This window comes from Monodon monoceros, unplaced genomic scaffold (genome assembly GCF_005190385.1).
Source record: "Monodon monoceros isolate NGI ecotype Baffin Bay Population unplaced genomic scaffold, NGI_Narwhal_1 Super_Scaffold_7, whole genome shotgun sequence".
In the NCBI taxonomy this organism is placed as follows: Eukaryota; Metazoa; Chordata; class Mammalia; order Artiodactyla; family Monodontidae; genus Monodon; species Monodon monoceros.
In genome coordinates, this window is record NW_021703784.1 from 18,617,026 (window position 1) to 18,631,816 (window position 14,791).

The 14,791-nt window shown below is 44.7% G+C and overlaps 1 protein-coding gene across 8 annotated transcripts in view; it reads right to left on the bottom strand.

Moving 5' to 3' along the window:
- Positions 1-14,791, bottom strand: part of NCAM1 (neural cell adhesion molecule 1) — a 324,416-nt gene that overhangs the window by 18,200 nt on the left and 291,425 nt on the right. For 7 of the 8 annotated variants that reach the window (XM_029209096.1, XM_029209095.1, XM_029209099.1 and 4 more), the window contains one exon: positions 1,361-1,485. In XM_029209096.1, coding sequence (XP_029064929.1) covers positions 1,361-1,485 — 125 coding nt within the window. Of the gene's footprint in view, positions 1-1,360; positions 1,486-9,858; positions 9,862-13,465; positions 13,508-14,791 lie in introns of all 8 variants that reach the window. The other variant, XM_029209101.1, reaches the window with a different exon arrangement.

The window sequence follows — 14,791 nt, forward strand, 5'->3', positions numbered from 1 at the left end:
TCCTCCAACAACAGGCTCGCGCCTGACTTCACAGTTAAGGAGGAGAGGGCTGAGTGGACTGACAGGCTGCCCAGCGGCTGAGACGTGTGCCCGGGAGGGCTCTGTGCTGCGCGGACTCTCTGTAAACATAACCGGGTTAGGGCTCCCATGGCACTTCAAGCAAGGCTGATCAAAAGGCAGAGAGGGAGTAAGTCAAACTTCCCGGGAAAAGCCTATTTTGGGGGCTATCTGAAGAAAGAAAACTCCTCTCAAGTTCATTATTTTCTATGGGCAAGAAATCCTAGCGAGAGGCTATTTCCAATGCTCAGATGCTGCCTCTAAACCTCTCAGCAATTGGTTGTGGAAGGCAATGGCCAAGGGTCATTCTAAAACCAAAAAAACCCAAAAAGCCACAATGGGGTGATTTTCAGTTTGGGGGTCGGGGATGACAGGTGGAATGTCAGAAATCTTAGATGGGTGGTGGGCAAACCCAGAAGAAAAGGCTTATGGCCAGGCTCACTGGTAGCCGGACAGCAGGGTGACAACAGCTCAGGTGGGCTGCACGAGCACTGGGGGTGGGGTGAGGGAAGGAGCTGGTTTAGGACCTGAGGCAGCCCAGGCCGGGGGCTAAGGACCCCGTCTCTTCAGGCACACAGACCTGGATTCAAACCCTGGCTTCCTGGCTGTATGAGTCATGCGGTCACTGACTGCATAAGCCTCACTTACTTCCTCTGTAAAGTGGGGATAATCATTAAGACCAACTTCGTAGGGTTCTTGGGGAGAAGAAAATGCATGCGATCATGGGCCTGCACGCCTGGCCTATGATGCACACTTTATCCAAGTGTGATTATCAGATATCAGTATGTTATTTGCAAAAAGTACTGGGTGATGGCAAGATAACTTCATAGAAAAATTTAGGAAGCAGAAAAATCAATCATGGTATGGATTTGTCATCACCAAAATCATTTTAGGGGTTTTTAAAATGGTCTCAGTGTGTTTATCCACGCTATACGTAGCACAGAGGACCATATTCAATATCCTATGATAAACCATAATGGAAAAGAGTATTAGAAAAAGAATGTATATATATGTATAATGGAGTCACTTTGCTGTACAGAAGTAATTAACACAACGCTGTAAATCAACTGCATTTCAATTAAAAAATATAAAATAGGGGACTGAAAAAAAAAATGGTCTCAGCGTAGACATGACCTAAAGTCTGCAAGTCAATCTTGGAATGTAAAATCCTAACCCGGACCCAGGAGCCACCTGCCAGGCACAGAGGCTGCCCCCGCCCCCCTGGGCTTTGCACGCTGCTGCGCCAAGAAGGCAGGTGTCAGGGTTGCGGGGTGGTGTGACGCCCGGGAAGGAGGCCACTCACCGCTCGGTACTTGACCAGGTAGTGTCGGATCGGGGAGCCGCCGTCATCCTGCTTGATCAGGTTCACCTTAATAGAGTTTCCATCCTCTCCCATCTGCCCTTCGAGCTTAGGTGCACTGGGTTCCCCTGAAACAGCCACGTAATTCGCATGACATTTTCATCCACAAAATGAAAATCGGATTCAACAGAATGGGAGGTAGTGATGGGCTGGGGCTGGCCTCTTGCTTTGTCAGCAATTCAAATGGTTAAAAAGCAATACATATAAAACTCTGAATTCCAGTTGGATGCCTCAGACTTAGCCCAGAGTGAGAATGCCTTTTGGGAATGTTCTGGGAAACCGCCCTCCCTAGTAGCATAGTTCTTTTACCATTTTAGAGAGAAGTGGTTTTTTTGTTGTTTTGGTTTTTATTCTGTCACGTGCCTGTATTTTCTTTTAGCTGCTCTTACAACTACAGATTTAACTTTTATGAACCTGGTACATTTTGAGGAACAGCCTGAAATATGGGAAAATGTAAGCATTTAAGGAGAAAACTTATACCCATCAAATAAGTTTTCAAAACAGCCCATTTTTTTCCCCCTGGATATATGATTCATCCCAGCGGTCTAATCCCTAACTGGGGTGGAATGATGCTGCATTCTTGTGACCATCTTTGTATGAATTAAATTTTATTACTTAGATTCATTAAAAAAAATAACGAGTTTCCAGTTGTGATTAAGTAAAGCACGAGTTGCTGCAGGCAAGTTTCTTGTAAGTATCCGGCATTTGCGGCTCAACAGCCTGAGTGATAATCCTTGGTACCTTGTATTAATGGAACGATCATTAAAGTCTTTTTATTTGTGAGAAGAGAGAGAGGGAAATATGTCTTTAGCATTTCTCAGCAGAAAAAAGTCAATGTTTCTCTTTTCCTTGCAGTAGAACTCTGAATCCAAGGTCGAGAAGAAAGATGAGCTTGTATGTGACAAACTACCAGGGCTGGGATGGTTCTTCAGGAAGAGGGCGATTGACTTTAAGAGAAACTATTTCATTAGTATATGTTGAAAGCAATGAGATGAGAGAATGTCTGTTATAAAGAGTTAAAATGAAGATTTACAACACTTGGGAACCCTGTACTTCCTGTGGAAAGCATCTCTGTATCTATTTCATGACCTCAGACAGAAAATTTGGAGAGCCTATAAAAGAGTTACCTTCTGGGTGGGTGGTCCTCACTTGCTCTCTGGAAGACAGAATCACAGACATGGGATAGGAGAGCCAGGGGAGGCTTGTCACCAGGCTTTGGGCCTCATCACCCACAGTGTACCTTTGGTAATTTAATGAGAAGGCTGCTGGTAAGGCCAGTCCAGCCCACTGTCCTCACTCAGCTACTCTGAGAACCTACAGTGGCCGAGTGTCCTACTTTTCCCTTTGAGACAAGGAGGAACCAGAGACAAAGCTAACGAGAGCCCTGCTACTCGGCCTGGGTCGGCAGCACGCACACCACCTTGAAGCTCAATTAACAGGATCGCGAGGCGATCTTGGTGCACACGTACCAGTCATGGGGACACATAAAAGCAACAACAGGGAGGCTGTGTAATCTTAATGTGTGAGGGATGTCTGCTTAAAATTTGTGCTTATTATTTGTTTTCTTCAATCAGTAATTAAGGAAAAAGAAAAGCAAAAAGATAAAAGGGCTTCAGGCGAAGACCTGTCCTGCTTTTACGCCACTATCTAGCCACCAGCACCAACTATTCAGTGGAAAGTACTTAGAGATTTGGTTTAGATAATGTCAAGGTGCATACGCTTCTCAAATTCTTTTGGACCATTCTAAGTCTTAGATAATATTTCAATTATGTCTTATACCATTAGAGATATCCAGTGCCAAAAAAGAAATTCAAAGTGGAGTATATTTTAGAGTAGGGAAGGAGGTCTGTGTAGATTCAACGATGCTGAACAACGGAATAGGAGATGCAGTAGAACTTTACAAATTCTACTCTCTTGCTCAGTTAGAGTGACCACCTCGTCCTGGTTAGCCTGTGACTTTCCAGGCATTAGCACTGCAGTCCTTTACCATGGACAAACCCTTAGTCCCAGGTGAAACAGGATGTTGGTGACCCTGGACTGAATGAAGACTTACATTAATCATTATAACTCTCTGTATTCAGAATTGCAACACTGACTCTGGGATTAATGGTCTCTTTGCCTTCAGAAGGAGGGAAGGAGGTGGCATCGGCTGTCCTTCCAACACGCTCACCAAGCAAGGACCTAGTCCTTCCCCCAAGGCCTCCTAGGAAGGGAAATAGAGATTATTCCACTGGGGCTGCTCTGTCTGTACCTTCCTTACTATCTTCTCTCAGATTTGAGCCGTATGCCTCTCCAGGGCTGAATCAATACCGCAAAACATTGAACCCTGCTTTGGGGAGAGTGTCTACTTAGAAGAGGGGCTTTCTGCAATGTTGTGAAGCTCCCTTTAGAACTGAATGCTAAGGATGCCACAGTGGAGCTCAGGGGGTCTAGTGCCTTGGCTAGGTCACTGCCTCAGTCTCCACATTTGCAAAATACCAGATGCTCCCGAGGGCACCTCCTCACTCTGATATCACCGTGACACTGTGACAGTCACTGTGCTAGGGTGAGCTATCGAGAACACCTTGGCTATTTTCATGATGCTGTAAAACACAGAACCCCAAATCTAGGATGTTCAGTCAATTTTAGGGAGATACACCGCACGATCAACAATTCCATATCACTTAGGCACAGAGATGCCCATTTTTTCTACAATTTTAAAAAAAGTTATCTCCAAAAATTCCTGTCTTTGAAAAAAAGACCCCAAGCGTCTTCAAAAACATATGAAGAAAAATCTAGCCAAGGAATCCCTGCAAAAACCAAGAGCCCCGATGAAGGTGCTGTCCTATTTTTGGATTTGTTTCAGAAAAATATAGCGGGAATCACAGAGCAACGGCTAAAAATTATACCACAGTTAGAACATAGTTCTAACATTTATAAAAGTTAGAACACTATAATTTGCCACCATTTTAGCTGAGTGACTACCACGTAACCCTGATGTGTATTGCTTTCTCATAGAATTTAGAGTATTTTATATCATATCATTTAGAGTGCTTTAAAGGTAATTTATTCATCAAATGCACATTCCGTACATACTAAGTACCGGATAGTCCATTAGGCTTTCGAGTTTCAAAGGTGATTAAGACAAGTTTTTGTTTGCCAAATGAAAAAACTTAGTTATTCAATTATTATTCAATTCTTTGCACGGTGGGGCCCTTGTACAGAAACCTAACCCTTCCTATGACAGTATTTCTAAAGGATGGTCCTATTCAACTAATATCATAGAGATCTGGACCAACGTTATGGCCATGCAACTTGTTCTAAGGACATACAGATGTGGAAAGAGCAATATTTGTTTAATCAATTGTCTTACTCATCTTCAAATGTTTATTGGCAGCGAATTTTTTTTAAAGATTAGAAATGGGGTTAAAGAAACGATTTCCTAAGCTCTCTGCAAAAAGAATGTTCCAGCCACGCCTGAGGAGGGAGGGGGCTGACACCAAAGAAACGGGCCTGGCATTCAGGAGGCTTGCTGCTTTATTGAACACATTAAGAGAGGAAATTATTTAGAGGGTCCCAGCGTACACTCTGTTCTGAGATGGCTGCTCTGATTGAAATCATTATGGGTAATTTCAGCAAAACCAATATTGTAATTATTTGTAAATGCTGGTTTGCAAATCAGCAGCAATCGGCAGGTGGCGCCAAGAAAACCCCTGGGGTTAATTATACCCTGAGCTTAGCTTCAGCCATGAGTCAAATTTATTTCCCTAAATATTTTATGTAAAGACTAAAACAGTGGTATTCGTAAAAATAAACCTTGTCAATAACAAATATGAAATAGCAGGCAATTCTGGTATTTTCTAGAAGAATGTAAATCGTGTATGCAAGAAAAAAAAAAAAAAGAATGTACCAGAGAGACCGCATACAGTCAAAAATATTACTGGCAGGTCCTATAAATTCCCCTTAGAAACCGTAATTGAAATGTGTATTTCTGGCCATGTAGATTGCAGGTTCTTCTTTGTAATTATGGTGCTACTGGCCCTAAAATCAGAGTCAGCTTCATGTCTTTCTCCTCGTCAGCAGAAGCCCTGGGACCAGAAAACTACTGCTGGATATCTGAATTCCACAAAAAAAATTCTAGCAAACCCAGGGCCTTTGAACAGCAACTATGAATTCTGGAAGGAAAACAATATTCTACTTCTCACTCAAAAAGCCCAAGGACCAAGAGTTGTATGTTCTGAATGAAATGCTGTGGGGCCAATAGGCTGAGACAGGCTGGACCTGGGTTCTGTCTTCACCCACTTTGTTTCCTCTCCCATCAGGACCCACACAGGGTTTGGTGCATCTGAGAAGAACCCAATGATGGTTGTAGGGTCTGCATTAGAATCTTTCACTACCAAAAAGGATTGTCTGGCATTAAAAATACTGTTCGTTCTGTTTCTCCTAATGCCTGTTCCCCTTTACTGATTATTTCTTATAAGCAATTTGAAACTGTTTTAAAGAGTCCAAAATGTATGATTAAACTGTTCTGATATGACGTTTGTTTGATGTTTCCAATTCAAGAGCATTTAAAATTACATCAAGAAGTTCAAAGTTTGATTGGTCCTTATGGGATCAGCAAATTACCAAAGGGAATCAGGACTTAGTTATTAGACCACCAACTCTCCTTCCTCAGACCAACCTCTTAGCCCTAATGTCAAACAGACGAATGTGATCTATGCCACATACACTCCTGGACCCTCAACATCTCCCTGATGCCGCTTTGGCAGCCTACCTGGCTATTCTAGACTAAGGTGGTTTTCCAATACTCCCAAAGAGCAGCCCGCAGTGCTTGGACTGACATCCATTCGTCTCGAGCATCGCTCCCCCAAATCAGGCCTTTGGAGTAAAGCGTTCTTTTTCTCCTGAGCGCTTGTCTCTTAATTGTTAAGGATTTGCTGTGCTAGCATGACCTGATTCTTTGCCATCCTAGTCCCTGGCTCTGGGGAGTGCTGGGGTACAGAACGAGCGGGTATGGGCATGGCCAGGTCCCCCACTTCTACAGAGAAAGGATGCTTGGCTCTCTGCGGCCAGGCTCATGGAGGCATCCAGCCCACAAATCTTCCCAGCGTGAGTTTTCTTGGGAATTGTGAAGGGGAGTGTGTGCTGGGGGGGGGGGGGGGGGGGGGGGGGGGGGGGGGGGGGGAGGCCTGGCAGCACCGAGGACGAATTAAACAGCAACAAATGAACTCTGACAGACCGAACCACAAAAGTGCCAATTCCCTTCTCGTGGGTGTCATGAAAACACCAACAGATTCATTGATCAATTATCTTTGTTTCATCATCCTAAAAAGAAAATACGGCCACAGAGGTATGGCTCGTGGTCTGGGGGCTGGTCCAGGCTGAGGAAGTTAAGACAGAAATAACCGCCGTCACTAACAATGAACTTGGCTCCTGCCTCCGAGGTCACAAGGTGGGTGCGTGAACATCTCCAACGCTATTTCATGGACGTGAGGTCCGTTATTAAGAAGTACGAGGCTCCTGGGAGGTTTTAGCCCTCACGCTGGTAAACCCTAGGGAAACGGGCACTGTCTGAACCCCGCGGTCCCTGCCCACAGGATCCGGGCTGATATACATCACTGCCTTGGTCCCTTCATGCTAGCTTTCTATCCTGGTAACCATCAGTGCTGGGAATCCTTAGGAATAAAGGCAATTAGAGCAGAACCCCTGGTGAAAAGTCTATGTCGACCTGCCAAAGACCGTGGCAATCCAGACACACAGCTGTAAAAAATAAAGGAGGGGGCAGTGGAAGGGATGGTTAGTGATGTTTTCGATCTAAGAAGGAAGAGTGGGTGTTAAAGAGTTTAGTTCATCAGAATCAGCATTTCCTAGTACAAGTCAGTGTCAGTAGCTAAAGAAAAAAAGATCATTATAAATGGGTGGGGAGGGATCCATGCTCAAACATGCAGCACACGAACAGGGGGGTGCAGGGGGCATCTCATCACATACATGCTGGTGGGAAGGGAGTCCCATTTATGCAGAGTCCTCGGTAGCTGATGGGGGCATGGAGGAAGCGGGACCCGCTGTTGTGTGATGTCATGATACCAGAAATAAACTTTGGCATCAGGGGCTCAAATTTACACTTCCAACAAACCCATGCCTGTGCCCTTGGGCCAGGTGTCTGAGCTTTCCTGCCATGGACCCCTCCCTGCAGAGCTCTGTGGGCTCAGAGGCCAAGTGGCCCTGGGCTGTGCTCAATGCCTGTGTTCATCTCCCTTCTTCTGGATGGATACAGAAGGTGCACGGACACCTGCCATACGTTAATCACATCGTAGGCAATTTTGCGGGGGGGCGGGGGGTCGGAGGGTAGTGGACACTGGATTTAATCTATTGTGGGCATACAACCAACCCACTGTTCACTTAAACCCTCTTCATTAGGCTTAGCTCACCTGAAACCCTTACTAATGCCCAGAGGAACCATCCCTAACTAAGATTTTTCTCCTCTGTAAATCTTATTTGCTCCAGCCTCTCCACTCCCTTCAAGTTTATTATTAAAGGCCATTTCCTGCTGCTTGTTGCTCATCTGAGCAACCGTCCTCTGCCTGCCCCCTTGCAAATGGCAGGAGAGGGGTGGTTTGATGAGGGGGTGATCACGCTTCGGAATTCCACAGGCTCCCGAGGTGATTTTTTAGTACCGGCCAAATTTTCTACTGACAGCCAAGACCGCTGCTAAGGTGTGTTTCTAGGGCAACTGTGGGAAACACCTTCAAACACTTCTAGCCTTGCTTAAAATGTCTGCAAGAGATCTCTCCTCAGAGGTGTGAATGAGCTTCTACCTTGCGCTTCATTCTGAATCACAGCATTGCACAGAAATGACCCAACTTGGTTTTACAGACGAAACTACGGGGTTTCAACCCAATATCTGTGTACAGTTCAGATTTCAGGAGAAAGGTTCAGCCTCTGAGCAGTCACCCCAAGTCTGAAAAGAGCTTGCCTCCCTCAGGGAAATAATGAAACCGCATTTTTTTGTGTGTGGGACTTGGAGTTTATACAATCATAGGTTCCCAATGTTCTTTCCTCTGCCCTAAGACTCACAGATTAAGATAATTTTTTAAGCTAGGTCCAAGGTTTTAGCACTATGGAGGTTTCCTGATTTGGGGACATCCCTCCTTTATTTCATACGATGTAAATGTTAAACATCTCCATTTTTGGAAACGAGGATGCCTCCCATCCAAGACCCTGTCCAGGAGTCTGGTTGTAAATGGGACTAAACCGGGGCACGGTGGCCATGCCCAGAGAGCTGAAGTCCTCAGAGGGTGTCAATGCAGAGGGCGAGGGGTGGCACACACAGGGCTCACACACGTGGGGTGCACGGGACACAGGACAGACCAGGGACAGAGCACATGCGAGACGAACGGCCGATGGTTTTGTTCGTGTGGATGTCGCCCGATCAGCTCTCAGAGAAGCGAGGTCGCCGGGGACCCCTCGCATGCACGGGCGCCCTGGGCGGTGGGGGGGGGGTTACTGGTGTTAGTTTCGCTTTTGTAATCAGTTTAGCCCGTGTGTCTCAGGTTGTGACGTGAAGTACAAATTTTCAGTTAGTCACGCATGTGACTCCCAGGGTAGGTTTGAATGGATGTTTGATTTTACTGGGGGAAGTGGTGAGCAGAGGCTTCCTTTACTCTTCATGGTAAATAAGAAATGTTTTTAAAAGGTTGTGACAGTCACAATATTAACTAATTATTTTGTCACTCCTGTGCACTTAATCAGGCTATAATTTTTTTTGCCTTTGTTGCAAGGGTCAATTGTGTGCTTCTGGATTACATGGATCTCCAGTCATGGTAATTGTCAAAAATTGACTTTTGCTTTGATTTTTCTTCCCTCCTGCCTGGAGTGGGAGGTGGGTCACTTGAAAAGTGACACCTCGGCCATCACAGCCAAACTGCTCTAATTCCAAATTCTTCAATCTCTCATTTCAGAAAGCCTTCAATCTGCATGAATTTTATGAAACTGTCTCATTGGTTTTGAGCAAATACAACCTTTGGGATTGATACGTTTCTCTCTGTAGCAATGTTATGTTTTTATGGAAATGTGACATTTTAGAGCAGCTGTGGTTTGTAGAACTACGGAAGTTAAACAACAGTGCTATAAAGCTCACTTGCAACATTGCTTTCTGGGAAATAATAATGTTTATGAGCTATCTGGTAAAAATTCAAAGGTGCAAATTCTGCCATGGCTAAAGTGATTTTACTGTAGCCAAATTTCTTGAAGCAAAAACCATTAAACCAAAGGCTGCCATGGCATCAAATTGTCATGTAAAGGCTACGAAGGATGATGAATTCTGGATTTGCATTGATTGAGAACAAGAGGAAATCTCTCAAGTGGCTTTGCTTAGGAAATCCAAGACAGGAAGAAATGAGTGGGCCCTACGTGCCAGGCTGTGGTCCCAGATTTATTTCACTAATCAGAACAAAGAGTTTTACCTTCTGTTCACCAGCGTGGACGACATCACCAGCACCATGCAAGCCACATGACAAAGTCACATGATACGCACGCACATGATTGGTTGAAAGGAAAGTGGAGGAGATCACATGGAAAATACAAAAAAATTAAAAACTGATGTAAACAATGGGCAGGGAGAAAAATCAACAACAAAATCACAGACTAAATAAAAGGAGAAATTAAATTAAATTAGCAGCATATATAGGAAACATTGGAAGGGCAGTAAAACTGCCCAGAAATAGAAGACTAACAAATCATAAAGAGCATTTGGTTAACAACGCCAACAAGCATTAGCTAACAGCTGCAACACTGCTATTAATACCACATCAAGGAGGAGCATGGAAACTCGTTTTGAAATGGGGAGGTGTCTCTGTCAGGACCCAGATGCCAAAGTCAATCCAGGAGACTGTTGAAGGAGAAGAACAAGGCAAGTTATTCTTCACAGATTCCAGAAATGTCTCGGCATCCTTGGAAAACAAGGGCAATGAAACAGAGCATGGTCATGAAGGAAGAGTCCCATGGTTTTTAAGGCGCAGACCGTGTGCCCTGGAAGAACAAAATATTGCATTACATTAAGAAGTCATTTCATGTTTCCTTTGGCGCAATGAGGAGGCGGGTGTGGGAAGAGCGAGGGTTGGAGGATGCAGGTAGAGAAGGTGGCCAGGGATCTCATCTCACTGCCGTATTCGTCTACCCATGTTATCCTAGGGGCCACCATGAGATAACCCCAATCAAGACACACATAAAAGAAGAGGCCAGTATTTTGTTCTCTACATCTGTGAGTCTGCTTCTTTTTTGTTAGATTCACTAGTTTGTTGTATTTTTTAGACTCCACATATAAGTGACATCATACAGTATTTATCTTTCTCCGTCTGACTTATTTCACTTAGCACAACGCGTACCAGTGGGGAAGAGGTACAAACTATTTGGTTTAAAATAAGCTACAAGGATAGATTATACAACACAGGGAATATATCCAATATTTTATAATAACTATAGATGAAGTATAACCTTTAAAAGTTGTGAATCACTATATTGTATACCTGTAACTTATATAATTTTTTACAGCAACTATACTTCAATGAAGAAAACAGTTAAGAACCATGAAGTAGTATGATAAAGATTCTAACAAAATAATAATAAAAAAAGGAGGCCAGTGCAGAAAGGGAATAGGTTTCCTTCCGGAGGCTGAGACCATAGCTCTGTCAACACCAAGCAGTAGAAACTGAACGCCTGGCTCAACGAGCTAAGAATTTGACATCAAACACATGTTCGGGCATTTTAGACTTGTGGTGAATGGATAAGACACGAGTTTGATTTTTACAATGAAAAAAACAGCTTTCTTGTTTGGATTTGCTTATGCTCCTTTTTGTCCTATGTTATATTTACATCTGATTTGTTGCTGAGTGATTCTGCTTCAACAAAAGGCCTTTTGGGTTTCCCACCTTAACTTGCACAGGCCAAGGGGCATTTTGGCTATTACCAGTTGGCGTTAAGAGAGAAGGAGGACAAAAAAGGAAGGTGAAGAGACCTTTCTGCCCAAAGCACACCAATGTTTAAAAATGATTCGAGAGAAATGCTTCAACCAAGTGACATAGTCCCTTGCCACCGTGAGCTGATCAGAGTGTTTGTTTCTCACTGTCCGACACTGCACAGGGTCTGGCACATTCCAACCAAGGGTGCCTGCAGGGATTATAGACAACTGAGCAGTTTCTCCTTTGATTTTACTTAGGCTACCTTCATTCATTCATAATTATAAATGAATCAATACACACACACAGAAGCAAAAATAAAAGACGTTATTTACATTCAACCCTACTGACTGATGATTGATGGATTTTTGGATGCTTCCAGCTACTCTGCTGTTAGTTTCACTGCAATTCACACGTGCTCCATTCTGCCTTACAGTTGAGAAATATGTTCATGCTAAATACAGGCTGCTGCCCAATCGTGACTGTCTTTCCTTTATCCCGGTATCCACTGGGACCTACAATTTGGGTCAGTAGTCAAGTGGTTCAAAACAAAGAAGACTCAAACTTTCTTCTCTTTGGATGTCACTGCTAATCATTTTACCTGTGGGAAGAAATGCCTGATGTTTAAAAATTAAACCTATGTGAGGGGAGAGACACCTAATTCCTCCTTAAGGAAAAATCTGGATCCAAGATTGTTTTCCTTCCAGAGAAGACCAACCTACAGTGAGACACCTTAAATATGACCCAAGTTGTGCAAATGCATTGTGTAGCCTTTTCCCGCTATGCTCTGCACGGCACACACTGCAGTCAAGCTGCAAAGGACTAGAGCATCGCTGTTAGCAGATGAAAGGGTGCTGTTAATTTCATTCCTTTTCCAAATGCAGAGAAACCCATCACCTGAATTAAACCCATGTGAGCACAGCTCATTGTCGCCTGCTCTGCTCTGCTCACAAAATGTAACCTCAAAAGCATCAGGAATTAAAATTCACTGCAGCACGCACACGGAGAGAACACCAAGAAAGCAGACTCTCAGCTATGTTCTGCAGTAGAAAAGAGAACCACTCCGTGCAAAACGCAGAAACTCTTTTCTTCTCTGTTCAATTATGTATCAGAAACCCTGGCCCAGGGAGTGGAGTGGGAGCTGTACTTTGCATCCTTGCTTTCTGCCTTCTGCTCTGACTACCCTTGATGGGACGCACATCATTTTTCCTGTGCACTCAGAAGTATTATAAAATCTAAACCTCGCACACAGCTGTGGACACACACACACACGTTCCAGTTGACTTGTCAGGGAGTTTAAGGCCTAACGCACAAGCCTACATCATTAGAGCGTTATAAAGACTAGCTTGGAACGTGTTACAGATTGTGATGAAGTGTAATGTTTTCCGTGATGGGAAAGATGGTACAGTTTGGCCATCAGGAGATGAATTCCAGAACTTTCATCTAGACTTTCAGCACACAAACTTGACACAGCCTGGTTATGCTTTTTGAGGCCATAATTTTTCTAGCACGAGGGAGGCTAGAAGCCCCTCTCCTTCCCCGCGTGCTCGGGGCACACACTGCCACACTCTGCAGGAGGCAAAGGAGGGTGCGCTGTCAGGGAGCAGAGGCTCCCTCCTTCCTCACCCTCTCCCTTTCCCCAGGCAGCCAGCTTCTATTCCTTCCCTCCTTGTTCTCAGTCTTTTAGCTATTCTATTTTAGCCTCTCTCTCTCTCTCTCTCTCTCTCTGTGTGTGTGTGTGTGTGTGTGTGTGTGTGTGTGTGTGTCAGTCAGAGGGGGAGAGACAATGAAAGCTGGGACGAGATGCTCTCCTTTTGTGTCCTCAGCATTTCTCTAATCATTTTCTGGTTTTTTAACTTGTGGATAAATTTGGAAAAGTCTCCTTGTGCACAGAGTTTTCTTCAAGAATCACCCCAGTTCTTTTGGTGACACTGGGTCTGCTCTCTTGGCCAGGCAGACAGCATGCTTAGGGACCCACAGCAGGCAAGGAGCCTCCGTGCATGCACAACTGTTGCTTTCAGCACTCGGGGAGGGAACCAGGGACAGCGCTGTGACCCAGGAGTCGGCTCTGCCACAAGCAGCAGTCTGGCCCTGGGCAGCTAAGCTCTGTACTCACTAGATGGTTTGGTGGTGGTAAGGGCAGGAAGAGGCCAGGTTGCTATGGAAACATGAAGGATGGAAAGGGCACAGAAAGGTGAAAGAGGGAACGGAGATAAATTAAATTTATAAATACATATCTATGTGTGTGTATATATATTAAGGCATTATTATAAAGAAAAAAGAGATGGTGAAGCAGGTATTCTCTCATTTCCTTCTTCCCTGATTTATCAATATGAATGTAGGTATTTTAAAGAGATTATCAGTGATTTTGCTGACAAATTATTCTCACGCAGCAAGAAGTAACATAACTCTCATTTATTCTTACTATGAATTCTAGCTACTACGTGCTGGGCACTGTGTTTTGTGTTTTTCATACTTAATCTTTAATTATCATAAATACCTATAGAGTAGGTAGAATCTATCCTTCCTTTGGGAGATAAGAAGTGTGAGGAGAGGTGGGGTGACTCATTCAAGGTCATGGAGTTACATACAGAAGTAGTGGAGCTGGTATTTGACCCTGGTCCCCAAACCTGAATTCCTGCTGCTACAGTCCACTGCCTGGAAAGCAGTGCGTGGGGTAGGCGGGCTTGTTTCCAAGTCAAGTAGATGTCACAAAGGGCTCTGAGCTTGGGGCTTGAATCACTCCCGAGGCTCCACCCAAGGTGCAGGGCTTCTGAGGCACCAAGGGGTTAGGGTCAGCCGGGCAGCCCCAGCGGCTGCAGTGCCTGCTGCTCTGCGCACATGCTGGCGTGACCCCCGGGTCTCGCTCAGCAGCTGTCTCACTCTGCTCTTTCCCTTTGGAGTGCTGGGTTCATAACTCCGGACAGTGGGAGGCCCGGAGCTCTCCCTACGCCCGGGGACTCAGGGGAACAAAAGGGCAGGGCAGCCGAATAAAATAAGGTGGTAAACGAGTGAGGCTCAGGGAGGGTGACAAAGCCTGAGACCGACCAGGCGACACCACGGCCGGCTTACTGGCCCTGCTCCTAGGTGGGCAAACAGCTTCATAAACGCCAGGTTTGTTGTTATTTGCCGGGGGCGGGGATACGATTACTTCTCGTGTTTTATAGAGGAGAAAAAACAAGGCTCCCCGGTAAAGGGTTCAATAATGTGCCTAAGGGCCTACGGCTAGGCACATTTGCAGGCAGACACTGCTTCTTTTCCCACAAGCATTTACGAGAAATATATGCATTTATGGAGAAAGCAAAAGCTACAGACCTCGCTGTCTAATTTCAATGTCTGAATCCAACAATGCCAATTAAAATGAAGGGTGAAAACACAGTGACCCAAACATTTCTTATGACCCTGCAGAACAGACATTTTTCTTGGGAAATTCCTTTGGCTT